Source organism: Drosophila pseudoobscura, chromosome 2 (assembly GCF_009870125.1).
Source record: "Drosophila pseudoobscura strain MV-25-SWS-2005 chromosome 2, UCI_Dpse_MV25, whole genome shotgun sequence".
In the NCBI taxonomy this organism is placed as follows: Eukaryota; Metazoa; Arthropoda; class Insecta; order Diptera; family Drosophilidae; genus Drosophila; species Drosophila pseudoobscura.
This window is the reverse complement of record NC_046679.1, coordinates 22,335,619-22,361,001: the sequence shown is the minus strand read 5'-3', so window position 1 is coordinate 22,361,001 and position 25,383 is coordinate 22,335,619. Positions and strand designations below refer to the sequence as shown.

General features: G+C 48.4%; 7 protein-coding genes and 1 long non-coding RNA gene across 16 annotated transcripts in view; 5 read left to right on the top strand and 3 right to left on the bottom strand.

Annotated features, from left to right (window-relative positions):
- The window catches only part of alpha-Man-IIb (alpha-Mannosidase class II b), a 36,030-nt gene extending 34,604 nt beyond the window's left edge, over window positions 1–1,426 (top strand). For all 5 annotated transcript variants that reach the window (XM_015182335.2, XM_033378285.1, XM_015182336.2 and 2 more), the window contains one exon: window positions 26–1,426. In XM_015182335.2, coding sequence (XP_015037821.2) covers window positions 26–803 — 778 coding nt within the window. In that variant the 3' untranslated portion in view covers window positions 804–1,426. The remainder of the gene's footprint in view (window positions 1–25) is intronic.
- Window positions 1,427–2,268: 842 nt separating this feature from the next.
- On the bottom strand, window positions 2,269–11,602 carry rec (minichromosome maintenance 8 factor recombination-defective). The gene is made up of 2 exons (XM_001359341.4): window positions 9,267–11,602; window positions 2,269–3,086 (listed from the first exon to the last, which is right to left on the bottom strand). Exons 1-2 carry the CDS (start codon window positions 11,531–11,533, stop codon window positions 2,687–2,689), a joined length of 2,667 nt encoding a protein of 888 aa, XP_001359378.2. The 5' UTR covers window positions 11,534–11,602; the 3' UTR covers window positions 2,269–2,686.
- LOC4802462 (nose resistant to fluoxetine protein 6) lies at window positions 4,109–9,271 on the top strand. The gene is made up of 8 exons (XM_033378475.1): window positions 4,109–4,606; window positions 6,280–6,575; window positions 7,220–7,385; window positions 7,447–8,150; window positions 8,229–8,422; window positions 8,484–8,824; window positions 8,897–9,039; window positions 9,098–9,271. The coding sequence occupies exons 1-8, from the start codon at window positions 4,543–4,545 to the stop codon at window positions 9,200–9,202; spliced, it is 2,013 nt and encodes a 670-aa protein (XP_033234366.1). The 5' UTR covers window positions 4,109–4,542; the 3' UTR covers window positions 9,203–9,271.
- Window positions 11,603–11,903: 301 nt separating the features above from the next.
- Window positions 11,904–12,828, bottom strand: Dlip2 (Dorsal interacting protein 2). Its single transcript, XM_001359340.4, has 2 exons — window positions 12,320–12,828; window positions 11,904–12,254 (listed from the first exon to the last, which is right to left on the bottom strand). Exons 1-2 carry the CDS (start codon window positions 12,744–12,746, stop codon window positions 11,971–11,973), a joined length of 711 nt encoding a protein of 236 aa, XP_001359377.3. The 5' UTR covers window positions 12,747–12,828; the 3' UTR covers window positions 11,904–11,970.
- Window positions 12,829–12,863: 35 nt separating this feature from the next.
- On the top strand, window positions 12,864–15,044 carry rpk (ripped pocket). The gene is made up of 4 exons (XM_001359339.4): window positions 12,864–13,282; window positions 13,342–13,444; window positions 13,501–13,793; window positions 13,856–15,044. Exons 1-4 carry the CDS (start codon window positions 12,968–12,970, stop codon window positions 14,882–14,884), a joined length of 1,740 nt encoding a protein of 579 aa, XP_001359376.4. The 5' UTR covers window positions 12,864–12,967; the 3' UTR covers window positions 14,885–15,044.
- A 147-nt stretch (window positions 15,045–15,191) lies between these two features.
- On the top strand, window positions 15,192–20,163 carry Karybeta3 (karyopherin beta 3). The gene is made up of 5 exons (XM_001359338.4): window positions 15,192–15,538; window positions 16,154–16,303; window positions 16,372–17,466; window positions 17,530–18,883; window positions 18,951–20,163. Exons 1-5 carry the CDS (start codon window positions 15,458–15,460, stop codon window positions 19,586–19,588), a joined length of 3,318 nt encoding a protein of 1,105 aa, XP_001359375.1. The 5' UTR covers window positions 15,192–15,457; the 3' UTR covers window positions 19,589–20,163.
- A 1,355-nt stretch (window positions 20,164–21,518) lies between these two features.
- Window positions 21,519–24,452, top strand: spartin. 4 transcript variants are annotated; one of them, XM_015182332.2, is made up of 5 exons: window positions 21,519–21,676; window positions 21,785–21,884; window positions 22,387–23,566; window positions 23,621–23,927; window positions 23,986–24,452. In XM_015182332.2, exons 3-5 carry the CDS (start codon window positions 22,402–22,404, stop codon window positions 24,215–24,217), a joined length of 1,704 nt encoding a protein of 567 aa, XP_015037818.2. In that variant the 5' UTR covers window positions 21,519–21,676; window positions 21,785–21,884; window positions 22,387–22,401; the 3' UTR covers window positions 24,218–24,452. The 4 variants fall into 4 exon arrangements, with proteins under 4 accessions (XP_015037818.2, XP_015037817.2, XP_033234555.1 ...); XM_015182331.2 differs by having other exon boundaries at window positions 21,519–21,703; XM_033378664.1 differs by having other exon boundaries at window positions 21,519–21,703; window positions 21,754–21,884.
- On the bottom strand, window positions 24,278–25,351 carry LOC117183778 (uncharacterized). Of its 2 annotated transcripts, none has more exons than XR_004468947.1 (2): window positions 24,545–25,351; window positions 24,278–24,482 (listed from the first exon to the last, which is right to left on the bottom strand). It is a non-coding gene; the product is annotated as an uncharacterized lncRNA (long non-coding RNA). The 2 variants fall into 2 exon arrangements; XR_004468946.1 differs by having other exon boundaries at window positions 24,278–24,491; window positions 24,545–24,585.
- Between the last annotated feature and the right edge of the window lie 32 nt (window positions 25,352–25,383).

The following is a 25,383-nucleotide window of genomic DNA, read 5'->3' as shown; positions in this document are numbered from 1 at the left end:
ACCGCACTTTCTGTTCCTCCTTTAGACGCATTAAGGTGCCGGCCATTGGCATCGAGGGCAACTACTTCCCCATCACCTCGGGCGCCTTCATCCAGGACACACGTCTGCGCCTCACTCTGCTCACCACCCACGCCCAGGGAGCGGCCAGCTACGAGCCTGGGCAGCTGGAGGTGATGCTCGATCGGCGAACCCTCTACGACGACTACAGGGGCATGGGCGAGGGCGTGGTCGACAGCCACCTGACGCGCCACAAATTCTGGCTGCTGGTGGAGGACATGCCGCGGGGACAGCACGCGGCCAAGCCGCCCGGCTACCAGGTGCCCAGCATGCAGGGACAGATGCTGGCCAATGCGCTGCGATACCCGCCGAATCTGTACTTCCTGAGCAGCGTGGAGCAGCCGCTGTCGGGGCTGCAGGACCAGGTCCGGCTCCTGCCCAAGGGGGCACTGCCCTGCGACGTGCACCTGACCACTCTGCGCACACTCTCCGACCCGGAGCTGCAGCTGTTTCCGTCCGCCTCCGCTCTGATGGTCCTCCATCGGCAGGGCTTCGACTGCAGCGTGAGTGCCGTGGGGGGCAGGGAGCTGGGCCTGGACGCCGTCTGTCCGCTGTCGAACGGAGGACTCGGTCCCGTCCAGCTGGGCAAACTGAGTCTGCGCACCATCGAGGCCACCAGCCTGACGGGGCTGGAGCAGGCGAAGGAGAAGGCAAAGGAGAACTTCCGCATCCGCTCTCTGGCGGAAGTGAGCCTGCAGCCGATGGAGATGCGCACCTTCAACCTCACCTTCAGCGATAGATCGTGAAGCAGTGGCATCTATTAATTGTGTATTTTATTTATTGAGTCTATTGTATTGTGTTGTGGCCCTGAAACCTAGCTATAAGCGTAAAATACGACGAAAGTTCTCAGCTTTATTTAGTTCTCGTCTGCAGTTCTCTCTCCAGCAGTTTTTGAAAGTACAAAGCACACATAAACTATATTGATCCAACTCTTGACTGCCCATAGCAATGCATTCCGGTTTAGCCAATTCCCCACCCGTTCGCTCGTCCCGCTCCATAGATTCCAGGCGCACGCTTTGAAGGGCAATAACCTTTGACTAAACACAGCCCACGCTAGCCTAAGGACTAGCTTGATTATAGCCGACAAATATTTAGATGCAAATATACCTCTATTATAGCCAGCAATTTAGATAAATTACGTATTCGTGTTCGTGTTCGTTTTCGTTTTCGTTTGCCTTCGCATCCATTTGTTTAGACTGATTACTGACTAAAACCAAAGCGAATGCAAATATATTACGACTCTTAACTACTATCCTCAATCGCATGCACTCTAACCTTTAACCCTCTAACCCTTTAGCTCCTTAAACCCTAACCTTACGACTATGCAAACTGAATTGTAACCCCCTAGGTATAAGTTTTAAATGAGAAACAGAGTAGCAAAAGGATAAGCCAAATATTAAACTAGCACTACAATTAGCAATGTTGTAAATAGTCGAATACAAATTCAAGGCACGGTCAAAATAGCTCTAATATATTTACGATCCGATAGTCCCCCAGTTAGGCTTAAGGCCCCCGCCGCCCTCTCTAGTGTATCCCCGAAATCACCAGAGCTTTTCGAATAGTTACTACTACGACGACTACCACGTACACATGTAGACCTAATGCATTCAGAGCAAGCAAGCAAGACATCAACTTTAGGATACCCAGGACATACGTATAGGAGATAGGAATATATAGGAATACAAATAACGAAGACAAATGACCGAAAGACATGCGGAAATCAAACGACGAACATTTCAAACTGATACAACAAATGTTTTGAGTATTTATTTATGAAAAACTTATTACAATATACGAGTATGTAGTTTTATGAATACCAGATAATAAAAAGTATTAAATGAAACCAATAACAAAGCGTCTTTTTATTGACAATGGATTAAAAATAGGTCTCCAACAGATGAAGTACTACGCCCGCGTAGATTGGAAAGATCTCTGATAGATCTATTGGGATCCCAAAGATGATACAGATACGAGTAGTGATATATTTTATAGGCTTTTAAATGAAGTCCATTTAAATTTAGTTTGTAAATTCCAGAATGTTGTTTCTGAACCAATTACGAGAAATTATTCAAGAGGCTGAGCAAACAGATCGCTAGGAATGGGTAAATTATTTAAAGAGATCATCACAACTTCGGTAGGGAGATGACAAAGGTGTGTCATCAAATACTTTTGTGTATATATGGGATATATGGGGCTAATCAGAGACGTTCCTTCCATCTTTCATTTCTCTTTTATTTATCCGTCTGATTATGCAGAAATATCGCATATATTGTACACACTCTAAATACTCCACTACATCTCTAGTTTAAAATAGAGTAAGTTGATAAATAACAAATTGTTCTAATACATATACAGGATATAGAGTGTTTATATTATTTTGAATTTTTCTCCTCAAAGTATACAACAAAAATGGGGTTTCTTACAGAACCAAAGAATGAGGCATGATCAAGGGAATCCCATTTGATAAACCAATCGGGGGCTACTGAACCGTTTTGTAATCTCAACAAATTAACGCGGGAAATTGATAAAAGCGTAAACATTTAACGAGAGTAGAGTTCTACTTAGAAGCAACGTCCAGACGCCTCAACTTAAATAAATATCAATATGAAATATTGACACTGCCATTTGTCTAGTCCGGAACCACTTCGTACATGTTTACGCCCTTCTTGAGCAAATGTCCGCCCATGTTGGCTATCTCCACCAGCTGGCTGATGCCCGTCAAGATACCCGCTCGCGTCCCAATCTCCTTCAGCTCCTCGAACTCGAAGATGCGCCGTCCCAGCGCCACGGCCCGCAACTGCATCATGTGGACAAAGTTACGCAATTGAGAGGCTCTTCCGCCTCCTCCGGCGGCGGCCACTTTACGCGAGCCGCGTCTCATCTCGCCGCAGCCTTCCGCCCTGAGACTGGTCTGGGTGATGCTCTCGGTTAGCAGGGCGATTACATCACGCACGTGTTGCGGCGTGACCACGTTGGACAAATCCAGACGCGCTCGGGCCTGGGATAAGTGAATCAGGCCGAGAAGTTGCCTGAAAGAAAGAGGCAGGCGAAAGCATTAGACTGGGGTAGAATGTTCGTTGCTTAAGTCTTTCGTTTGGCGGTTCCACTCGTTCTATACCCTAGCAAGGGGTATACTCTTGTATCACCTGTCACAGAGTGGCGTATCGAAGAGAGCACACTACTGGCACACATTTTGGATTAGTATTTTACCAATTTCATTTCGGTCCCCATCAAAACGATCCAAGCAGAAACTGCAGGAATAATTTGTAATACAAAATCGCAAAGGAATACAATTAACTTTGGTTACTATTGATTTTCTCTACCATTAGATCATACATACTCGCATATCATAGACTATCTAGTGAGTATTTGATGTTTCTTTACTCGATCGTTCTCGATTATCTTGGTTATTTTCTATAATTAGCGTTCAGGCTGACCCTAGGGCCCCAAATATAGCTCAGCTGCTTGATGCCAAATTAGTTTCATATTTTGTTTTATGCAAAATCTACGCAGTTCTGTTAACTCCAAATACGTATATAATACATACTCGTATATGAACATTTGTTTACGACTTGTATATAGAAAGAGATTTTCCCTTCCTCTGCGTATTTGGCAAGTGGATTTTACAAAATCGCCAAACTTGTTTCGCCACAGAACTTTTTACGAGGTATGGTAAGGTATATCTTTGATGTTTTTTAAAGCCCTAGCGCCGTCTATGACCTAACATTCGTGGCTAATAACTGCCAACCAGGCGGTAACCGAAAAATTTTCATTTTCATAGTTAGTTGACCATAAATCTGTTTGGGGTTGTGGGCGATTCCGGCCTGAGGCCTAAGGGCCTCATCAGCCAGCATCGAACATGTTCCAATGTTTTATATATTTGACGGAAACCAACGCATCACTTGGCATGGGGGGGGGGAAACCATTTGGAAACCATTCGTCTGGGCCCGACTTGATGATCATTGAGGCAACTGCAACTGCAGAGGCAGGGCAGTGACAGTGGCAGAGGCAGAGCCAGATGCTTGAGGCTTTAACCAGACCCATCTGCTTGGGCCGCATTTCATTCTCGGCTCGCACGTCGTCGCAAACGGTTCACCAGCTAAGTGGCTCTGATCGGCGGTTCAGTTCGGTTTGGTTTGATTCGATTTCGGTTTTCAGTCTCAATCCAAAAGCTATCAGTGGCCAGTGGCCGAGTGCATTTCCTAACATTGGCATTGGCCAGACCAGACCCCTGCTCTGTGCGTGCATCTGCTTTGTTTTACTTCATTTATTTTGGATCGGATCGGATCGGTTCGGATCGCAAGCGTTGATGAAATTTCGTCTTCTTATTGTTATTAGTGCTGCTGCATTTTGTCTGTCGTCTCTGAGCCCACGGCAATTTTCGTTGGCGGGGTGACGAAAGTGCAAAGAGTCGCCCAAGCTTCCATTAATTAGAGAGTGTGTATTACGATTACTGATTGGATTGATTGGAGCTCGGAGCCCACCATGTTGCCACAGATCGTGTCTTTAGCGGCGATTTTAACGGCTGCGCAATGCTTTCAATTGAACAGTAAGTCGGCGTCGGGACTTAAGATTATGTTGATTTATGGGCCCATAAAAATATTCTGATAATTGCTAGGAAGGGCTAGGTTTAATGGAGGAATGGAGGAGATCTAAAAATTAGATAAAGACACGGGAAAGATACCAAAGAATGGAATTTTAAGATTTATTACTTGAATGGTCTTCAAAGGGATAATTTCATGGGGGATATTCGTTGTTAAAGATCTTTTAGGTTCCTATGTGAAACGATAGAATGATATAATACCAAAAGGGGCAGACAATGAAAATTGTGTTATGTGATTATAGGAAAAATATCAAGTAATCCGAAGAAAAAGTTAGTGATAGAATTGGAGAACCAGAAGAGGCACATGATAAAGAAAGATCTAGAATCTTTTGGAAGAACTTTTTTATTTGCCTCCCACTGCAAAAACAACATACATGTCGTGTGCTTGACACGGCACATTGATGCTCGACACAAGGTTTAGCTGATAAGAGTTTTATGATGTTGTTCTTGTGGCTGGTCTGCTCTGAAATTTAAATTATTCTTTATAAATAAATGATTCACGAATATATTGATGAAAAAATCGTAAAGTTTTTAGCCTGCATTAATGAATAATAAAGGGAAAATGATGAACAAATTGAGAAAGTCATTTAAGAGCACTTAAAAGGGTGATGGAATGGAATGAGCCATAAGAAAGGGCCGGAAACGGATAGAGAATTCGTAAGGATTCTGTAATTTTTAAATCTTAGGGTTACGAAAAGAATCGAACGGCCTTTCCAAATGAATTCTTTTCATAGAAAAAAAAAAAAGGAAGATTAAGTACTTTCAGATTGTTGGCTGTAAAATTACCCCAAGTGTGAAATTTTTATCGCGAAATGATGAATTGTGGTTAAGAAAATGCTAAAAGCAACACAAAAGCAATTAAAGCATACGATTAATTTGAATTAAATGAAGTAAAACTTTTTACGTAGTTCGTTTTCCAGAGTCTAGCGAGTCTAATCGCTCTCTCTTACTCTAGGGGGAAATACTAGTCGTATCACATAATCCATTACGGTGACATCCGTTAAGATCGCATGCTATCGTATGCTTGTCAATCGAACGATCCAACAATTGAACGTTTTGGGGAGCAACGATAGGATTGCCCTCTCATCTACATCTCCATAAGCCTCCTCCGCCCAGTTGCGTGTTCTCTCCGGCAAAAGTTCCCCAGCCAGAAACCAAAAAAAAACATCTCCAGACTGGGCATGATTGGACGTTATTTATATTTGAATGAAGCAAACAATTAACTCAGACGAAGCGTCGCCTGGAATCTGACAAGAGATTGAGGCTCTTCATCAGCAAAACAATTATCGTCTTACACTTGAATCTTTGTTTGTTTGTTTTTCTCCACCAATTGGAATAGATAAAGTTATTAAAGGTATATGCACCTTGTGGAGTGGCGGGGATGCAAAACAAGTTCAAAGAAAACTAGTTTCCTTTCACTTGAATTAACAGCCATTGAACCCCGGTTATGGTTCTAGCGAAAAAGGATCTTCGCAGGCAAAAAAACAAAAAAAACTAGTTTCTGATGAGCCTCTTAATGGGCTGATTCATCCGCATGATTCTACATATATTCTGTTTCTTCAACTGCCTCATCCCCTTGCGAGCTCCAATATGTTGTCTTTTCGCTTCCTGTTTTGCAGTGACGCAGTTCTATGAGATGCCGCAGCTGTACGACTTGGACGACTACGACCGCTGCATGCAGGAACTGGATGGGGAGACCTCCAGCTACTGCTTTGTCCGGGCCCAAGTCCAGCCGGATGAGTCGGTGGCCGCCTGGCGAGCCATCGCCGAGATCTCGCGCTACGATCGCCATCACTTCGACCATCGCCAGCTGTACTTTGGCCTCTGCCTGAGAGAATGCGAGGCCTCCCTGGCCGGACTGGACGACGCCGAGCTGGAATCGCTGCTGCCGGGTGTGCTCACGGAAAATGAGAAGGTGAGACCATCAGCATCGGATTGTGGGCCATTTAATTCAATCTTCAAACACGATTTTGAATTTTGAATTTATTGCGATATTGCCAAACTCCTCTCGGTCCAAGGCGTCGCTCGTAATGGCCGATCAGCCACCAAACGCCACACAAAGCACAGAAGCTGTGAAAACAGTTCAAAAGTTTATTCAACTCGAAATCAGATTCGATCTGGGGGAATTTTTAATGGGCCAGCAGCAGAAGCAGCAGCAGCGCCTCTGTCTCGGGTCTTCGGTCTGCCTCTGAATTCGAGATCTGCATCTGCATCTGCATTTACCTATAAATATTGCATAAATTACTCGAATGCACGGGAGGGAAAATCCGCTGATTAAACGTTGGATAGATGATGGGTAAATGGGAGACGGTGTGGCCGATGCCATTGATCCAGTGGATCGATTCCATCAAAATGCATTCACGATGGCTGATTACACAAAGCTGACTTGCTGTTGATCGTTGGGCGTTGGTCGAAAATGGAAATGGATACCAATCCAATCAACGCAAATACATTTCTTTCAAGGCCAAGGGCTTGGGATAGATTCGGGTCTGGGTCTGGGTCTGGGTCTCTGTCTGGCATTTTGATGGCCCATTCATGGTTATCTCTGTCCCCATGCAGGTGAATGTGTACCTGGGGCTGTTCTCTATGGAGTCGCAGAACCGAGAGCAACATCAGCGGCTGACGAGTGCCTGCCTCAACTGGCGGCTGAAGCGGCGAGGATTCAGTCTGCGGGCCAAGAGCGTGGTGGAATACTGCGATGAGGCTGGACGAGTGGTCCAGGATGGTGGGTATTCTTTACTCTTCACGTCGGACATAGAATCATAGCCTTAACATAATCCCTGAAGATGCCTGGAACTTGACATTCTATGGGCTACTGTGCGGTCTGATGGTTCTGGCCAGCTTGGGCAGTCTCGTGGATCTCTTGCTCAAGCGGCGGCGTCACGACAAGATGCTCAAGGAGCGGGATCACTACAAGACCCCACCCAAGAGCCTCGCCCAGCAGCTGCTGCTCACCTTCTCGGTGGCTCGGAACTGGTATCGGCTCAACCAGGAGCCCAACGGCAAGATCGGACGCGAGCTGCGCTTCCTCGACTGCTTCAAGTTCTTCTCCATGTTCATGGTTATCTTCGCGCACACCAACTGGGTGATCTACGAGAGCGCCATCAGCAATCCCCAGGATCCCGAGCGTCTTTTACACACGGCCGCGGGCACACTCCTCGTCTCCGGCTCTCTCATCACGGTCACGTTCTTTGTAATCAGTGGCCTCCTTCTCACCATCAACTGGTTGGCCGTGGCGCGTACTGTGCAGTCCAAAGCAGAGTCCTGGACCTTTCTGCAGTATGCCGTGCTATTTGTCAAGTTCAACGTGTTTCGCTACATTCGTCTGACAGTGCCCTATGCCTTTGTTCTGCTCTTGAGCGGCGTGTACTTTGACACTGCCGGAGGTCCGCTCTGGCGGCACATCTACGAGCGGGAGCAACTGGCCTGCCGTCGCAACTGGTGGACCAATCTCCTGTACATCAACAACTTTGTGCAGACGGACGAGCGCGTAAGTGTATCCATCCCGAGCTGCTAAGGAGCTGCTTCATTTGATATTTGCTTTATTCCCATCCTGACATCCTGACAGTGCCTGCTCCAGGGATGGTATCTGGCCGCGGACACGCAATCCTTTGTGCTCAGCTTGGTGCTGCTGATGCTGGGCCATCGCTTTGCCAAATGGAGCAAGCAGCTCTACGCGGTCATCCTGGCGATCTTCATGGCCCTTCCTGTGCTGCTCACGTACGCCATGGACTACTATCCGATCTTTGTGCCTACGCCGCAGTAAGTTCGAGTCTCTTTTTCACTCTCACTCTTTTCAATGCCATTCAATCCTTGAAACCAGAACCCAGAAGGACTCGTTCATTGGGGATCGCCAGTTCACGGAGTTCTATACCTCGTCGCTGATGAACTTTGGCTGCTATTTCTGCGGAGTTCTGGCCGCCTTGGTCTACGACCAGCTGGCCCTGAAGCAGTACAAGTTGCGGGAGTTGCGCAGCTTTCAGCTCCTGTGGTTCGCCCTCATTCCGGTGGGCATCCTCTGGCTCTTCACCGCTCACCCCATTTTCCAGCACTACTACGTGGCTCCGTCGCCCATATGGGGCGCCATCTACGCGGGGCTGCAGCGGAACCTCTGGGCCTTTGGTCTCAGCATCTTTATTGTGGGCATGGCCGGGAAGGTCGGCTGTAAGTATCCTCGAGGGATACGGATTTCCGCTTGGATTCTCCGCTCATATTGGTGTTTTGTTTGCTTTCCAGGGATCTTCCGCAAGTTCGCCTGTCTGCCCATCTTCCGTATACTGGGACGCCTCACCTATGGAGCGTTCATCGTCCATCTGCTGGTGGCGCGTATCGTCCTGGCCACCGTGCGGGAGCCCATCTACTTTGGCACCGGCATGATGGTGAGATGGGACCTTAGACTCCGTTCAGCTTTCCTTATTCCATTTTTCTCTTCCACAGTTTGCCTTCATCTTCTTCACGATGACCGTGTCGTATCTGTGCTCCTTCCTGCTGGCCATCTTCCTGGAGCTGCCCGTCTCCTCCCTCCTGAAGCTGATGCGATAGCAATAGTTCTCTCGAAGTAATTTTAGTTGTAGCATTAGTTAACTTAAATTAAAGACAATCTTACCCCGACCCAAGCTGGCTCTGCTCGGTATCCTCCCCTCCTCCAGTCCTACCGCCTTCGCGGAGCTCCATGAAGAATCGCTCGATGGAGCGGCTGGCCGCCTCGTTCAGCAACGGATTCACATTCTGGCGGGCATAGGCCAGGAATTTCTTGATGAGTATAGGTGGCAGGAGATCCAGTTCAGCGTCCTCCTCCTGCAGCTCGAGTCGCTTGTCCAGATCGTAGTCCTGCTGCATGATGCTGTCGTTGTCCTCGCTGTCGTCATCGGTCCTCACATCGTAGAAGGTGCCCTCGCACATGGAGTCGCTGGTCTTAGGCTTGAGCGCATAGCGCGCCGCGATCTGTGCGCGCTTCTTGGCCCCCGCGTGGAGGGCGCGCACATGAGCCGTCAGGGATATGTCGCGCACGACCGAGGGCTTGTCCAGCAGGACATACACCAGATGGAACTCCTTGAGCAGGGAGGGCACGATGTGGATGTTCTGCAGCAGGTAGCGCCCCTCATCATACTGTCCTCGCTGGGGATTGGCACAAGCAATGATCGAGGGCTGGGCCAGGAACGTGGAGAAGGCGCCCGGCAGCGGCATATTGATCTCGCCCGACTGCATGCACTGCAGGAGCACGGCCTGCTTCGAGGCCAGCTTGTCCACATCGTCTAGGGTGCAGTGGCCCGGACTGCTCGCCGTCATGAGGCCCCCGGCCTGGAGCACGCGCTTGTTTCGTCCCGTGAAGGTCGGCCCCAGTCTCTGGGCGGATTGGGCGCCGCGTTTTCCGCTAATGTGCGAGCCTCGCTCCGTGATCTGCGCGCAGTTCTGCAAGATTTTGGACTTGCCGATGCCGGGATCGCCCACAAGCAGCACATTGACCCCTCCAGCGCCGCCTCCGAGAAGGGAGAGCAGACAGGCGGCCTTGGGCAGCTCGTGGCCATGCACCTCTGGAGCCAGGGACTGCACCAGCAGCTTGAAGCTGTTCGGCTCCGCATTGATCATGGCAATGGCCTCTAGGTCGCGCTCGCTGAACTCTCGCTTCTTGTGGCGCGCATCCTGGACGCTCGCTGCCTTGAGGTAGGCCTTCAACTCGTTGGAATCCCCTGCCACAGATCCAGTGGCGGTGGTCACATCTTCGCCTAGATCGCGCAGTTTGAGCACTCCGTTGACGACTATCTCCTGGCCCACGTGGACGCAGTCCACAAGATCGTGGCGCAGCTCCACATCTATCTCCCCAGGAAGTATGCTGTCATAGTCCGCGATTAGCGACAGACTCGACTCCTCCAGGCGAACGATCTGCTTGGCCGAGATGCGCGTGTAGGGCGAGCTTCGGAGCGGCACAAAGCTATCCTTGGCCACACACTGCGCCTGCTTGCAGTGGTAGGGGCGGGGTTGGAAGGACCCTCGCTGACGCATCGCTTGCTCCGTCTGGCACCGGGAGCAGCGAAACGATTGCCAGGCTATGCTGTACGTTGGTTCACCCACGCTGCTGACAATGCCGCGGACCGAGAAGAGCGTGTCCACGCGGTCGGCACTAATGCCGGTCGTTAGCTCCACTGGCGTAAAGTCCTCGGGGCGCACGTAAATTTTTCGGGTGCGGGTCGGCGGAGGCACATACTGCTCCAGGGTGGACTGCTCCAGGGGGGCTGACGTGTCATTCGCGTCCAAGTTGTGATTGATCACTACAGTGTGCATGGCCACGGCCAGGGTGGACAGGCTGCGCTGTGGGTGCTCGCGCAGATCCTCCGCCAGCCGGGGCCACACCTTCTTCAACTGCTCATCGTAGACGATGCCGAGGGCGGGCAGCTTGAAGAATCCCTGCTCTCGTATCCGCACAAAGTCGTACTTCTGAGGATTCCGCTGGTAGTGTGCCTCCACGGCAGTGATGCGTTTGGCCTGGTCACTGTCCTCCGTGTAGGTGTCGCGCAGAAAGTACAACCGCCAGCCGGGACAGGCCTTCGGATTGTCAACCGCTATGCTCTGCACTTGCAGGCCATCCTCTGGAGCTGCATAGTTCTCGGGCCGGAGAAAGCTGCAGTCTAGGTTGGTGTCGCGACCGCGCTTACTGGCCGGACGATTCCATCCTCTTGCCGGAGGCAGCCGATTTTCAGCCGCACCGGCGCTCGTGCCCGCCTCTGCCTCTTGGCCCGGTTGGCGATTCCCGCGTGCAGGGATGACGCGGCCATTGCGGCGGAAATAAAAGTAAGGCCGATAGCCTCCACCTCCACGACCACGTCCACGTATGAATCTGGAAGGCGCACGTCCACGAGGAGCCGGTGGATTCATTGAAAAGTGTCCATACAAATTCCTAAAATTTGTACAAATTTACGCGCTTCAGATAGAGATAACAGTTATGCAGTGACCACCAAAATATTTTAGTGAATCACTGTTGGAAAAGTAATCGATGTGTTACGATTTCGCACGCGTGGCAGCACTGGTATATTTGACTAATTAGCCGCTTCAAGAATATATTTATCTATAGCGGTTTTTGTAAGAATAGAGAAACCAAGACAGATTTAAACAAAAATGAAAACAGATAAAATCTTATATATAACGAGCTTTATACCCGATACTCAGTCAGTATATATGTATGTGAATTGTATTAGATTAGGTTAGGTCACGTCTGAATATTATTAAGGATTGTCCATAGAAAAAGATGTATAGCTAAATATTGGATTTATTCTAGTGAGTTTTGGTGGCACGATGTTTAAATATAATACTATCTATATATCTAGGGATTCATCTTGGAAATATTCTTTAATATTCTTGAGTATGGTCTTATATTGCCTCAGCTGCTGCGCAATTTCCCGCTTTTCGCGCAAATAATACGACTTAGACATTTGCACATATTCCTCGCCTTTGAAGATGAACGTCGATACCTCTGTGGGGTCTATTGCCTGGTCTTCGACAACAGAAGGCTCCTGCTTTACAGGGGGCTCTGAAAGTGGTATTAGCTCAACAGTGGTTCTCGAGCGTTTGGTGGAAGGTGGCGCAAGACTAATTTCAACTAAAAATACAATTTCCAGATCATTAGGTTTCCACATATAGCTTGTAATATATTTGATTACTTACTACCATTCTTAAAAGTCTGTGGCAGTGTTACCATGCGCTTGGAACTGCCTGTGGTTGACTCCACATTGTTGATGCTCAGCTCGTCGCTGTCGATCAGATTTATGAAGTAACTTTCCTGCGATGATGTCGACGCCACTTGTTCAAGAGCCTCCGCCTCCTCCGGCTCGGGCGAACCTTCGTAAGGATATGGCACCGCCTCGCCTACTAATATCTTGCGATTCTTGCTGCACGATATGTATTTCTTATCAAAGTGTTCGAAGCACATAAACATTTTGTGGGGCGGAATCTTCGGGTGAACCCGTCCATTTTTGCGCCAGATTTGTGCACGTTCCGGCTGCTTGGGAGGGGCGAAGAGTGTTGTTGAGGTGCTGTCGTTGATAAGATAGTAATTCTCACAGTCCTTATAGGTACAAACTCTTGAAGCCATTTCTATTTTTTTTTTTTCGTGTTTTGCTTAGCGTTGTATTTAGAGATGGGATATATCTGAGTCAGTCACGAACTAGAGCGAACTAGAACCAAAAAAAAAAGTCGATACTACCAGCGAAGAAACATCGCAATTTACTGCACAAATACCATCGGTCTGGCAGCCTAAAGTAACGGGATAAATGCTTCTTCAGCCTAACATTATTTTGCAAATATTTATTAACCATGTTTGTGAGTGCCAAAAACTGTGCAATGGACAGCACCATGTCGACCTGTGACTCTGAACTGGAGAGCCACAGTGGTGGTATTGATCTTACCTCAAAGAAACCGCGCCAATCCGCTAACGTTGCGACCGTCTGCAAGGGATTCCTTACCACATATCAAGAATACTGCTCCCACACCTCCTTGCACGGTGTACAGTACCTGGGCGACTACCAACGTCCGATGCGGGAGAGGATATTTTGGCTGTGCGCCTTTCTGATCTCCATTTACGGCTGTGCCACGCTGATATCCAGCGCCTACACCAAGTGGACGGAGACGGTAGGGGATCTATTGCCTAACATCTGTAATTGGCCGTTGTTGATGGTGTATCTTTCCAGCCTGTGATTGTTAGCTTTGCTGAGAAATCAACGCCCGTGTGGAACATACCCTTTCCCGCCATCACAGTCTGCTCCGAAACCAAGCGAGTGCTGAAACCGAAAGGTTGGACAAATGATTGATTAACCAGTTACGTTGCCTAAAATGTAACCTTTTTCCAGGCGAGGAGACTTCGTTTGCGGATCTTTACAGTCAGTTCAATATTGAGATGCGCTCCTCGCGCGTTTTCAAACCGCAAAACATCACCGCCCTGGAGATGGAGGAGTTTCGAACACTTCTTCACGTGTGCAACACGCAGTTAATTGACCAGGCCATGCCGCTAATTTCTGGCGATGATGTTGACTACTTTGATGTGCTGGAACGAATGCTGCCCCAGTTCGATCGGTATTTCTTCTACTGCCGCTGGCTGAGCCGCTTTGGTGAATGCGACAAGTTCTTTCGGAAAACGCTCACGGTGAGCGTTAAGAAATCTGACTAATCCGCTCTTTAACATTTTGTTCCGTGTTATTCTTTAAGGAGGAGGGCATCTGCTACACTTTCAACGGGCTGAGCGCGACCGACATCTACCGGGAAGACACCTACCAGTATCGGTACAGTGCCGATGCCTTGGACATGGAAAACATCAGTTCACACTCGGCCTGGTCGCTGGAAACGGGCTATGATGTGGAGAGCGATGTGGTAACGTATCCAGCTCGCGTGCTCAGTGCTGGGGCTCGGTCGGGCATCTTTCTGGCCCTGCAGAGCTTCAAGCAGGAGGTGGACTACGCTTGCCGTGGTCCTGTGCAAGGATTTAAAGTTCTGCTACATGCCCCGGACGACGTGCCGCAGGTCTCAAAGCAATTCGTGCGCATTCCCATGGGCAAGGAGGTCCTCATTGCGGTCAAGCCAAGCATGATTACGACGTCATCGGGAATTGCCGAGTACCATCCGCTGCGGCGGCAGTGCTTCCTCAGCCATGAGCGGGCCCTGCGCTTCTTCAAGATCTACACCGAGTCCAATTGTCAGCTTGAGTGCTTGGCCAACTTCACGCTGACCAAATGCGGCTGCGTCAAGTTCTCGATGCCCAGGAATATGGATATGCCGGTGTGTGGCGAGGACAAAATCTATTGCTACGATCGAGCCGAGCGCCAGCTCCTCGTGAGGGAGTTCCATCGCGTGAAAGCACTGAATGCGGAGCGAGACGCTCCGCGGGGAGTAGAAACGGCGTGCAATTGCATGCCGGCGTGTACTTCTCTGGCCTACAACACGGAAATCTCGCAGGCGAACTTTGATCTGGAGGAAATGCTGATTGCCGAAGGTGACACAGATTTCATGAAGGAGTATGCCGGCTCCCAGATGTCCCGGCTCTCCATCTACTTCAAGCAGGACCAGTTTATAACCTCGAAACGGTCGGAGCTGTACGGCATAACCGAGTTTCTAGCCAATTGTGGAGGTATTTTCGGCCTCTTCATGGGCTTTTCCATACTCAGCCTGGTGGAGATGATTTATCACTTTACCCTGCGTTTCTGTACTAATATGAAACACTTGGTCAAAGTGGATGAATAATTCATACATATGTAATTCAGATTTTCCCTGTCCCTGGACCACGGCAATGTTGCCCAGGGCAACAGTGAAAATTCTTACCTCAGTTTGTTTAATTTATTTTATATTTATATTATGTGTTAAATATCTGTTGAATTAAAAAATATAGCTCATTTAATTTAAATCTCAACCGACAGTTTGAGATGCAAATTGGTGGCGGCCCTGGGTCTTTTCGCTTGCGCGCCAAAACTATCGTATCAAAGTGGCCTTAGTGCTGCCACATGCGTGAAATTTACAATTGAAATTGCCAGTTTCCAGTCCAAAATAAATGAATTTCTACAAAAGCTATATTTGAATAGCACTTTAACTCATAAAATAAGTCAAGTATCACCCTCAAAAGGAGCAATAAAATTGAAACGCACAGAATACAACTCTGCTCAGAAAATTGCGAGATTTTGGCAACCCGGCTTCCCGTCTTCTATTGTTCTGCCCTGCTCTTTTTTAAGGCGGCCTTCGTCGCGTGAAGATTGTGAAAATTGTGGTTTTCTAATTACTTTTGTGTCAATTGCAATTAATTTGATTTAATTACAACACAACATGTCTGCAGACCAGGCCCAGTTCCAGCAGCTCTTGGTTTCCCTGCTATCTACGGATAATGATGTGCGCCAGCAGGCCGAGGTGAGTGGCTCGTGCTTGAGAAGGGTGGCAGTGAAGGAGGGGGGATCAACAAGAAAAATTGAATTGCAGCAATTTCGTGATGCGCAATATGCATATTGGCGTGCCATCGAGTATACAAAATTGGGCACAGACATTGCCTCTTGTCTGCGATATCCCTTTTGTTCGCAGGCATATTTTTTCCTATTAAATTTGTGCCCTGAATCATCCGCACACAAAACGTGTTTTTGCTCTCCCTTTTGACGCCACATTCGCATGTGTGTTGCGTCTCTTTCGGATGAAGAGCGATAGCGAGAGAGACACGAATCGGAGGAACAAAGCAAAATACCATTTGAGAATTGAACAATTTCAAATTTTTTATGATATAAGTATGTATTTTTCGGGCAAACGGAAACAAAGAGCAGGTGCAAAAGTGCGGTGGAATGACGCATTGGATAGATGGTGGATGGGAAAATGCAATCTGTTTAATATTCCGTGTTGATAAGCGCCGTGCTCGGCGGTCGAGCACATGGCAACGCCCGCCGACCTTGAGGCAACGGCTCCACCCACCTGGAAACCAAATCTGTTTTCGTTCGTTATTCACGTTTCGGTTTGCTTTTTCTGATATTCCGATTTTAGGATGCCTACAACGCCCTACAGCGGGATCTGAAGGTGACACATCTTCTGGCCAACATCCACAATGGGCAGCAATCCGAGGAGGCCCGCCAGATGGCCGCCGTTCTGCTGCGTCGTCTCTTCACTACCGACTTCCCAGATTTCTACAAAGAGGTTGGAAAGGCAACTAAAAGGAGTTCCTGAAAGAGTGGTTTTCTAATGAAATTTCTACCGCTCCGTAGATTCCACCAGAGTCCCAGAACCAGCTGCTGCAGCAGATTCTGCTGGCCGTGCAGCAGGAGGTGACGCCCCAGCTGAGGAGGAAGATCTGCGAGGTGGTGGCCGAGGTGGCGCGCAGTCTGATCGACGATGATGGCAACAACCAGTGGCCGGATATCCTGCAGTTTCTCTTCCAATGCGCCAACTCGCCGACGCCCCAGCTGCAGGAGGCCGCGCTGCGGATCTTCACGAGCGTTCCATCGATCTTTGGCAACCAGGAGACGCAGTACATTGATCTGATCAAGCAGATGCTGGCCAAGAGCATGGACCCCAGCTCGGATCCTGAGGTGCGCATCCAGGCTGTGCGCGCTGTTGGCGCCTTCATCCTCTTCCACGACAAGGAGAAGGAAGTGGTAGTGTACAAGCACTTCAGCGACATGCTGCACCGGATGCTTGTCATCACCGGCGAAACTATCGAGGCCCAGGACGACCAGAGTCTGCTTAAGCTGCTGATCGACATGACCGAGAGCTGTCCCAAGTTCCTGCGGCCCCAACTGGAGTTCATCTTCGAGATCTGCATGAAGGTGTTCAGCTCAAAGGACTTCGAGGACACCTGGCGTCATCTGGTCCTGGAGGTGATGGTATCCCTCTCCGAGAATGCTCCTGCCATGGTGCGCAAGCGTGCGGAGAAGTACATCGTTGCCCTGATCCCCCTGGTGCTGCAGATGATGACGGATCTGGACGACGACGATGACTGGTCGACCACCGATGTAGTGGACGATGACGATCACAGCGACAACAATGTGATTGCCGAGTCCTCGCTGGACCGCCTCGCCTGCGGCCTGGGAGGCAAGATGATTCTGCCCCAGGTGATGAGCTCCCTGCCGGCGATGTTGAGCCACAGCGATTGGAAGCACCGCTTTGCCGCCCTCATGGCCATCTCGTCCATCGGCGAGGGCTGCCACAAGCAGATGGAGGCCATACTGGATGAGGTGATGTCGGGCGTGCTAAACTTCCTGCGCGATCCCCATCCGCGCGTGCGGTACTCCGCCTGCAATGCCATCGGTCAGATGTCCACGGACTTTGCCCCAATCTTTGAGAAGAAGTTCCACAGCCAGGTATAAGATCGCACATAAACGAAATCTTGAAATGAATCTGATCTTTGCCTTGTCCTCGTTTAGGTGATTCCCGGCTTGATGCTGCTGCTGGACGATGTGCAGAATCCCCGTGTGCAGGCTCATGCCGGCGCCGCTTTGGTCAATTTCAGCGAGGATTGTCCCAAGAATATTTTGACACGCTATCTGGACGGGATCATGGCCAAGCTGGAGGCCATTCTAAACTCCAAGTTCAAGGAGCTGGTAGAGAAGGGCAACAAGCTGGTGCTGGAGCAGGTCGTGACCACCATCGCCTCTGTGGCGGACACATGCGAGGCCGAGTTCGTGACCTACTACGATCGCCTGATGCCGTGCCTCAAGTTCATCATCCAGAACGCCAATTCCGAGGATCTGCGCATGCTGCGTGGCAAGACCATCGAGTGCGTGAGCCTCATCGGACTGGCCGTGGGCCGGGACAAGTTCATTGGGGATGCCGGCGAGATCATGGACATGCTGCTGGTCAATCACACCGAAGGCGCAGAGCTGGCCGACGACGATCCGCAGACCTCCTACCTGATCACGGCTTGGGCACGCATGTGCAAGATCCTGGGCAAGCAGTTTGAGCAGTATCTGCCCCTGGTGATGGGCCCAGTGATGCGCACAGCCTCCATGAAGCCCGAGGTGGCAATGCTGGACAACGACGAGGTCGAGGACATTGAGGGCGATGTCGACTGGTCGTTCATCAATCTGGGGGAGCAGCAGAACTTTGCCATTCGCACTGCCGGCATGGACGACAAGGCCTCCGCCTGCGAGATGCTGGTCTGCTACGCCCGAGAGCTGAAGGAGGGATTCGCCGAGTACGCCGAGGAGGTGGTCCGCCTAATGCTGCCCATGCTCAAGTTCTACTTCCACGATGGAGTTCGAACCGCCGCCGCCGAGTCGCTGCCGTATCTGCTCGACTGCGCCAAGATCAAGGGACCCCAGTACTTGGAGGGCATGTGGCTCTACATTTGCCCCGAGCTCTTGAAAGTCATCGTCACTGAACCGGAGCCGGAGGTGCAGTCCGAGCTGCTCAATTCGTTGGCCAAGTGCATCGAGACCTTGGGCCCGAACTGCCTCAACGAGGAGGCCATGAAGCAGGTCCTCGAGATCATCAACAAGTATGTCCTGGAGCACTTTGAGCGCGCCGACAAGCGTCTAGCTGCCCGCAACGAGGAGGACTACGACGATGGCGTCGAGGAGGAGCTGGCCGAGCAGGACGACACCGATGTCTACATCCTGTCCAAGGTGATTGACATCACACACGCCCTCTTCCTGACGAACAAGGCCCTGTTTCTGCCAGCCTTCGAGCAGGTGGCTCCGCACTTTGTGAAGCTTCTGGATCCCAGTCGTCCACCAACCGATCGCCAATGGGGTGTGTGTGTCTTTGATGATTTGATTGGTGAGTGGAGAGCGCGGAATATTGGATCCTATAGAATAAAATGAACATATCGTTTTCAATGTTGCAGAGTTTTGTGGCCCAGCCTGTGCCCCGTACCAGCAGATCTTTACGCCAGCCCTGCTGCAGTATGTGGGCGACAAGTCACCGGAGGTGCGCCAGGCTGCTGCTTATGGCTGCGGTGTTCTGGCCCAGTTTGGTGGCGAGCAATTTGCGGTCACATGCGCTCAGATCATTCCATTACTGGTGCAGGTCATCAATGATCCCAAGGCCCGCGAAATCGAGAACATCAATGCCACGGAGAACGCCATATCGGCCTTTGCCAAAATCCTCAAGTATAACAAGTCGGCGCTTTCGAATGTGGATGAACTGATTGGCGTGTGGTTCTCCTGGCTGCCCATCTCCGAGGATCCCGAGGAGGCCACCCACATATATGGCTACATGTGCGATCTGATCGAGGCCAATCATCCAGTAATTCTGGGCGCCAACAACTCCAATCTGCCGCGCATCGTCTCGATCATCGCCGAAGCGTACTGCACCAAGGTGTTGGAGGCCACCAGTGCGACTGGTACCCGTATGCTCACCATCGTCAAGCAAGTCGAGTCGAATCCCGATGTGATGCAGGCCTGTGCCAGCAGCCTGAGCGCCGAGCAGCAGCAGGCTCTGCAGGACGCCTACCGGGAGCTGGCCAGCAAGGCGGCTGCCTAAAGAGGGGATCATCACCATATAATCCATCCCCCCACTTTTGGATCCATAAAAAAGGATAGAAGGAGCATTACTCTCGTTATTATTTTTTACTCTTGCCGACAGAATCGTCGTGTGTCGGCAAATGCATTAAAAACTATGTTAAAACAAGGATCCACACACATTTTTGTGTGCATCCATCCATAGAGTTATACAGAAAATGATTCTATATATACATTGTGATTTCAATCAAAACTCTTCTCTCACGAAGACAAAAAGTCTGCGACTTCTTAGAATTTGACATGTTGAATGGATGGAACCCATTGCCATCATCAGAAATACAAATTCCAATAGATTATTTTCGTTATTCAAGTTATCGTGTTATATACAGGATATACATATATTGTATATTTGGCCAATAACCACGGCCACCACCTCTCTTCCCCACATACAAAACTCTCTCACACACACAACACACCCACGAAAGTCAGGATGTGAGCGTCGTCCGAATCGAACGAAATGTAATATGCATTCAAATGATAAAAATGTATTTTAAAAATCATTAAAAAGGTCGAAATAAATATCAAGTAAAACAAAATGGTGGCCGAGTATTCCTTAATCCTTAATGGCAGTGAATATCTCCTGGGCTGTGCGCAATGCCGTGGCCTTTTGGGCATTGCCGCAGAACGTATGGAGGTGAGCTGTGGGGCCACTAGGTCCCTGTCGGGTCTCCGCTGGGCGCCGTCGGTTTAATCAGTCAGATATCCTAGACCGGATGGCCCACACTCTATGGCATAGAACTACTAGCGACACTCTTTGCTCAGATTGGCTCTTTGTTCTACTTAAAAAAAGTTATTAGTAAAGTTCATGCCGCATCTGTCTCCAACATTTGCTTCAATGCCTCTGGCTGGAGAAGCGATTATGCTTCGTCCGATGGATGATATGAGTGACGATGGACTCATATCGTCACACCCGGCACAGAGGCCAGCGCGACCAATCCGCACAGCCTCGGGGCCGTTGGGGGAGGGGAGCCCTGGTACAATGCGGTGTAGAAGAATGTGGTGCTGCCATCCTGCCAGGCGGAGTCTTCTCTAACATTGGCCCGGCACATGGGGCACGTTTGCTCGCGTTTGAACCACGTCTGAACTCACTCATCACAGAAAATTTGTCCACACACTATGGCAGATGTGGCAGACAGAGCCCGCGGCATCCAGAATCCAGAAATGGTCAGAATCCTAAAAAGAACAAAACATAATGATTATATATGGAAAAACCTTTTAAGAATATGGGATACAACGTACAATTTTCCGTCTGAAGGTTTTTAATGCTTGTAACGCTTGCGGGTATGCTGCCCATCACAAATGCATCCCGATTGTGCTCTCGGAGACCACAAACATAAATCGAAAAAGAAATTTCAAAAGTTCGGTACGGCCAACTGGTGGCAGGATCAACTTGATCTCGAACCTCCAGCATTATGCGAATGATCCTTTCGTAGTGATATACGATTTAAATTCAAGGGTTTGGTAATATCTGTGTTTTTGTAATTGTAATATTTCGTCAGTTGTTTCTTACCTCTAATTATGTTGCCGATGTTTTTTTACACTATATTTTAACTACACTAGTGCATAAAAATGTATTGTTCTATCACTAACCATATACTGTATGGTTAGTGGTTCTATCCATACACGATGAACACCAATTGGCAGAAATTTTGCTTGCTTATGCAGCGATAAAACACTAAAGAGATGCAATATACATAGCTAAAACAAGCAGAATGTATTAAAAAAGATCGAGTCATTCTAAAAGTAGTTTGCAAATTTGATTGGATATTGAAAATTTAATAAAAGGATATATAGTCTTTAAAAAGCTCAAAATTACGCATCTCTAGATATGTACGTATTTTATTGTTACTGACTGAACGTAGCTAAGCCTCCCTAAGAAACAGCTGGATAAGAAGCACAAGAAAAAACAGACTAAGCAAAACAGAAACGCAAAAAGCAAACATTCCACAACCAACTCGAACACTTTTTGAACGAATTTAGCAATGATAATTATTAATTTAAGTTTGATTCTCACGTAAAAAACGGCAACAAGAAGCTTTCTATTATACAGGTAAGGCCAAAGCCCGGAAAATGGCTGGTGAGTGTTAAAAAATTGCGAAATATGTAAAATCCATGACGAAATCTTAGAGACCACGACGTGTCGCCACATTATTTCTAGATCGATGATTTACTGATCAAAGTACATCCGAATCCGATTGAATCTCAATGAAAGGGAAAGTTCTGGCAGAGTCAGTTAAGCTTGAAGACAAGAAAAGAGGGTGAGTGCAACAAGTGGGCGTGATAAATCCGATTGTGAATGCAGCAAAGCGAAAGAAATTTAGTTGGCCAAAATTCAATTTTGAGGAGAGGCAACAGCTGCCCCTTGAAAAACTCACGAACCGCAGGCGAGGCCACCCCGAAGATGATCCTAAATCGAAGAAGGGCCGTAGAAATATAACCTACGAATCGTGGAGGAACTAGAGGATGCCTCTATATCGTGGCGGAGATGTCATCGAGTCGGAGCAGAAAACGAATGTGCCTCGACATACAATATAAATCTCATACATCGGAGAAGAAAAAGAGCGCACAAACGCTAGAAGAAACACCGAAGATGTCTGACGCATTTTGTCAGCAATGAATCGGAAACTGCGCGAAAAGTGTACATTTTTCAGTTGGTTTTTCGTAGCTGAACAGCAAAGATGGATATCTACCAACAAGTTTGATTTTCTATGAATTAAAATTATGCAAAATTGAAGTACTTTTTTATTTTTATTTCATCAGCTACTAAATTTCGTAATGGCATCCACGGAAACCGAGTTCCTCGAGGCGTATGGTCAAATCCAAGCGGCCTACAAGGACGCTATGACGCAAGTAGAGCTGGCCCTAGACCGCGAGGAGCAGGAGGACACGCAGCAAACTATTGGTGCGTATGAGCGAGCACTGGAAATGATTGAAGAAACCTTTGCCATACCGGTGGGCCTGCCCGATGAGATTGATGCTGTGCAGACGCAATGGAATGACGCTTGCTCCCTGATACAGAAGTTAAAGAGCGCCAAGACGGAGGTTAGCTATCGCGTTAAGGTGTTGAAAGCCAAGAGCCTCCCCATCGATGACAGTGCAGAGGAGGCAAAGGAGAGGGAGCGCACCGAAGCAGATGGACAGAGTACCAGCCGTCAGCGACCCTTGCTGGCCGAAAATCCATCGACCTTTTACGACATAGCCAATGCCAGCGGCACTCCCAGAACTTACAGGGAGATGGCTGTCGGTTTGCGAGAGCTCTTGGCCAACCACGAGGCTAATGCTCAGCTGGACGAGCTCTTCCAGGCTCAGATCAAGCTCTATCGCATCGAATCCAGCGGTGTGGTAACCACCATTACAGGAAACACCACCATGTCCCTGGTGATGTGCACCGTGGCCGGCAAGTGGAAATATCTCAGCGGAACCACCTTTATCCAGTGCTCTATGACGGAGCAAGAGACTCCCACGGCTACTGGTATGATCTGGCTGTACCCGCTGGTGCCCTTGATCACCAATTGTTATCGCACGGAATACGGAGCCTTCATTTTCCCCGATATGGAGTGCCAGGAGCCGGGCAACGCCTTCGGCATCATGCTAGTGAAGCCACAGCGTCCGCTGAGCTCAACGGCCGGGGAGTCGGAGGAGGAGCAGATGCAGGATCTGCAGCAGTTTTTCCTTGACCTCCTCGAAGCTGTGCTGGCGGGCACTGTAGAGCAGCTGAAATCGCCGAGCACCCAACGTGCTGGCTCCGGTCCGAGCACCAGCTCGGAGCAGGTGTCCAAGCACATTGTGTGCGCGGCCGATTTCATAGCTCGCAATCTGGTCAAGGGAGCGGAGAAGACAGGCGGTCTGATGATGCGAACTACGCCGTACCTCATCTCCAAGATGTCGCCAGCCTCGACGGAGGCCCCCACTCAGGTGCCGTCCTCCGTACAGTCGTCAGGTGAGTCTTCAGCTGAAGTAATTTCTCCAGGATTTCATTGACTTTCTGCCGCAGTGGAGGTGGCTCAGAAGGTAACCCACGCGGCGGTTGGAATGACTGGTTGGTTAGCCGGAAAGGTGGGCACCGCCTCGATGGCCGTTGGTCGCTACCTGGCGCCGCACATCCAGGAGCAGGGCTCGAAGCTGCTGCAGAAGGGTTTTGGCTACGACACCACCGAAGCGAACAGCACCATGGACGGGGCCCTAACAATAGCAGCGGGAGCTGTCGAGGGCTTCAGCACTGTCTTCGATGGACTTGAAACATCGGCCAAGATCCTGGGCAACAGCCTGAGCGAGAACTCGGTCAAGATTATAGAGCACAAGTGAGATCAAGCGTTTAGGCTCACTAGAACCATTTTCACATATAATTTTCCCTTACAGATATGGACCATCGGCTGGGAATTTGGCCTGCGGAACCTTCGATACGGTGGGCAATGCTTTTGTCATCAGCCAGAACGTGAATTATATATCCCCCAAGGGCATAGCCAAGAAACTCGCCAAGCGAACCGGCGAGGCCGTTGTTAGCGATTATAAACGCGATTTGCGTAAACCGGAATCTCATTATATTAACGCCGGAGCCCTCTATCCAGATCTCAGAGCACTGAAGGAGTGATGAGGAGTAACCAAAGATATTTCCCATATGAATATATAATTCTCGTTAAAATTACATATATTTATAGATATGATATCCAATTTATTGCATATTTTATAAATCAAACCTAGAACATTTGTTTCATGAACATACATATATTATGCTAAACAAAGAGAAACCAAAAACCGAAGCTTACCAATTGTAATTTGTAAAATTTTTAATAGTAAATTATCCAAGATTTGCTTTACGCTTCGAATCAAACCGATTTTGTCTGATAGATCTGGGCCTTTAAGAACTTTTAATGAATTATTCATGAACTTTGCATTTGCATGTGTAGTTTCAGCTTACCATCTGGAAAAATTAAGACATAGGGCTTTAAACATCAAAATCAAAATCTATCATTTTTGGTGGTATTTTTTCTCCAATATTTTGACTTTGAAATCTCGGTAAAGCCCGAAAAACAATATTTCTTGGGCTTTCTTTTTGTTCTTTGATAAGTAATTCATAATTACATTGATATGTAGTTGTCATGTAGCATTGGTGTAGTTGCCGTGTAAGAAAACAGCTTAAGTGCAAATTTTTGATTGTTTAAACTGTTACGAACCTTTTCCTTCCTTTTGTTTTGTCTTCCTTATTATTTGTACGTTAACTTCATACTTTTTCATGGTATCATTACTAGCTTATGCCCGCCTATTCATAACCCCTTAATCGAATCAGTTCGATATAAATAAATAGGAATAATTAATATAGTAAATATAAATAAGTTACATATAAGGAAGAATATATAAAAATAGATACGGACGGAGTAAATAAGATAATTAATGATCTATTCTCTCTCCCTAAAAGGGAGAGGGACACGCACTACGTGGCCAGGATAGTTCCGCGAGACCAGCAAAAAGCAAGCCAGGATGGCGGAGCAAGCCTTATGGATTTGCCAACAAAAAGAATACATTTGGGGTTTCTTTCCTGAAAGAAATATAGAAGAATTCCTGTTCGTGCTAGCCAGTAACTAAACTGAGAAAAACTATAATTTCCGGTCAAGAATAAACTAGAACGATTAACCCATTGTCTACCAGTCGGTATGGAAATACACTTTAAGAAAATCAAGTAACTTGAAGATAAGTGCAATATATTTTAATATAATTTGAATTTTTTTAAGGAAAAAATAAAAGGAAGAATATAATTTA

Excerpts from the sequence above, each read along its gene's own strand:
- Karybeta3 (XM_001359338.4), top strand. The coding sequence starts at position 15,458 with ATGTCTGCAGACCAGGCCCAGTTCCAGCAGCTCTTGGTTTCCCTGCTA. Across the intron at positions 16,304-16,371 it reads TCCCAGATTTCTACAAAGAG|ATTCCACCAGAGTCCCAGAA; the intron begins GTTGGAAAGGCA and ends ACCGCTCCGTAG. Across the intron at positions 17,467-17,529 it reads AGAAGAAGTTCCACAGCCAG|GTGATTCCCGGCTTGATGCT; the intron begins GTATAAGATCGC and ends GTCCTCGTTTAG.
- LOC4802462 (XM_033378475.1), top strand. The coding sequence starts at position 4,543 with ATGTTGCCACAGATCGTGTCTTTAGCGGCGATTTTAACGGCTGCGCAA. Across the intron at positions 8,151-8,228 it reads TTGTGCAGACGGACGAGCGC|TGCCTGCTCCAGGGATGGTA; the intron begins GTAAGTGTATCC and ends ACATCCTGACAG. Across the intron at positions 8,423-8,483 it reads ATCTTTGTGCCTACGCCGCA|AACCCAGAAGGACTCGTTCA; the intron begins GTAAGTTCGAGT and ends CCTTGAAACCAG.
- rec (XM_001359341.4), bottom strand. The coding sequence starts at position 11,533 with ATGAATCCACCGGCTCCTCGTGGACGTGCGCCTTCCAGATTCATACGT. Across the intron at positions 3,087-9,266 it reads CAGAGCCAGCTTGGGTCGGG|GCAACTTCTCGGCCTGATTC; the intron begins GTAAGATTGTCT and ends TCTTTCTTTCAG.
- spartin (XM_001359337.4), top strand. Across the intron at positions 23,567-23,620 it reads GTCCTCCGTACAGTCGTCAG|TGGAGGTGGCTCAGAAGGTA; the intron begins GTGAGTCTTCAG and ends TTTCTGCCGCAG. Across the intron at positions 23,928-23,985 it reads GTCAAGATTATAGAGCACAA|ATATGGACCATCGGCTGGGA; the intron begins GTGAGATCAAGC and ends TTTCCCTTACAG.
- Dlip2 (XM_001359340.4), bottom strand. The coding sequence starts at position 12,746 with ATGGCTTCAAGAGTTTGTACCTATAAGGACTGTGAGAATTACTATCTT. Across the intron at positions 12,255-12,319 it reads ACAGACTTTTAAGAATGGTA|TTGAAATTAGTCTTGCGCCA; the intron begins GTAAGTAATCAA and ends TTGTATTTTTAG.
- rpk (XM_001359339.4), top strand. The coding sequence starts at position 12,968 with ATGTTTGTGAGTGCCAAAAACTGTGCAATGGACAGCACCATGTCGACC. Across the intron at positions 13,283-13,341 it reads ACACCAAGTGGACGGAGACG|CCTGTGATTGTTAGCTTTGC; the intron begins GTAGGGGATCTA and ends GTATCTTTCCAG. Across the intron at positions 13,794-13,855 it reads TCTTTCGGAAAACGCTCACG|GAGGAGGGCATCTGCTACAC; the intron begins GTGAGCGTTAAG and ends TTATTCTTTAAG.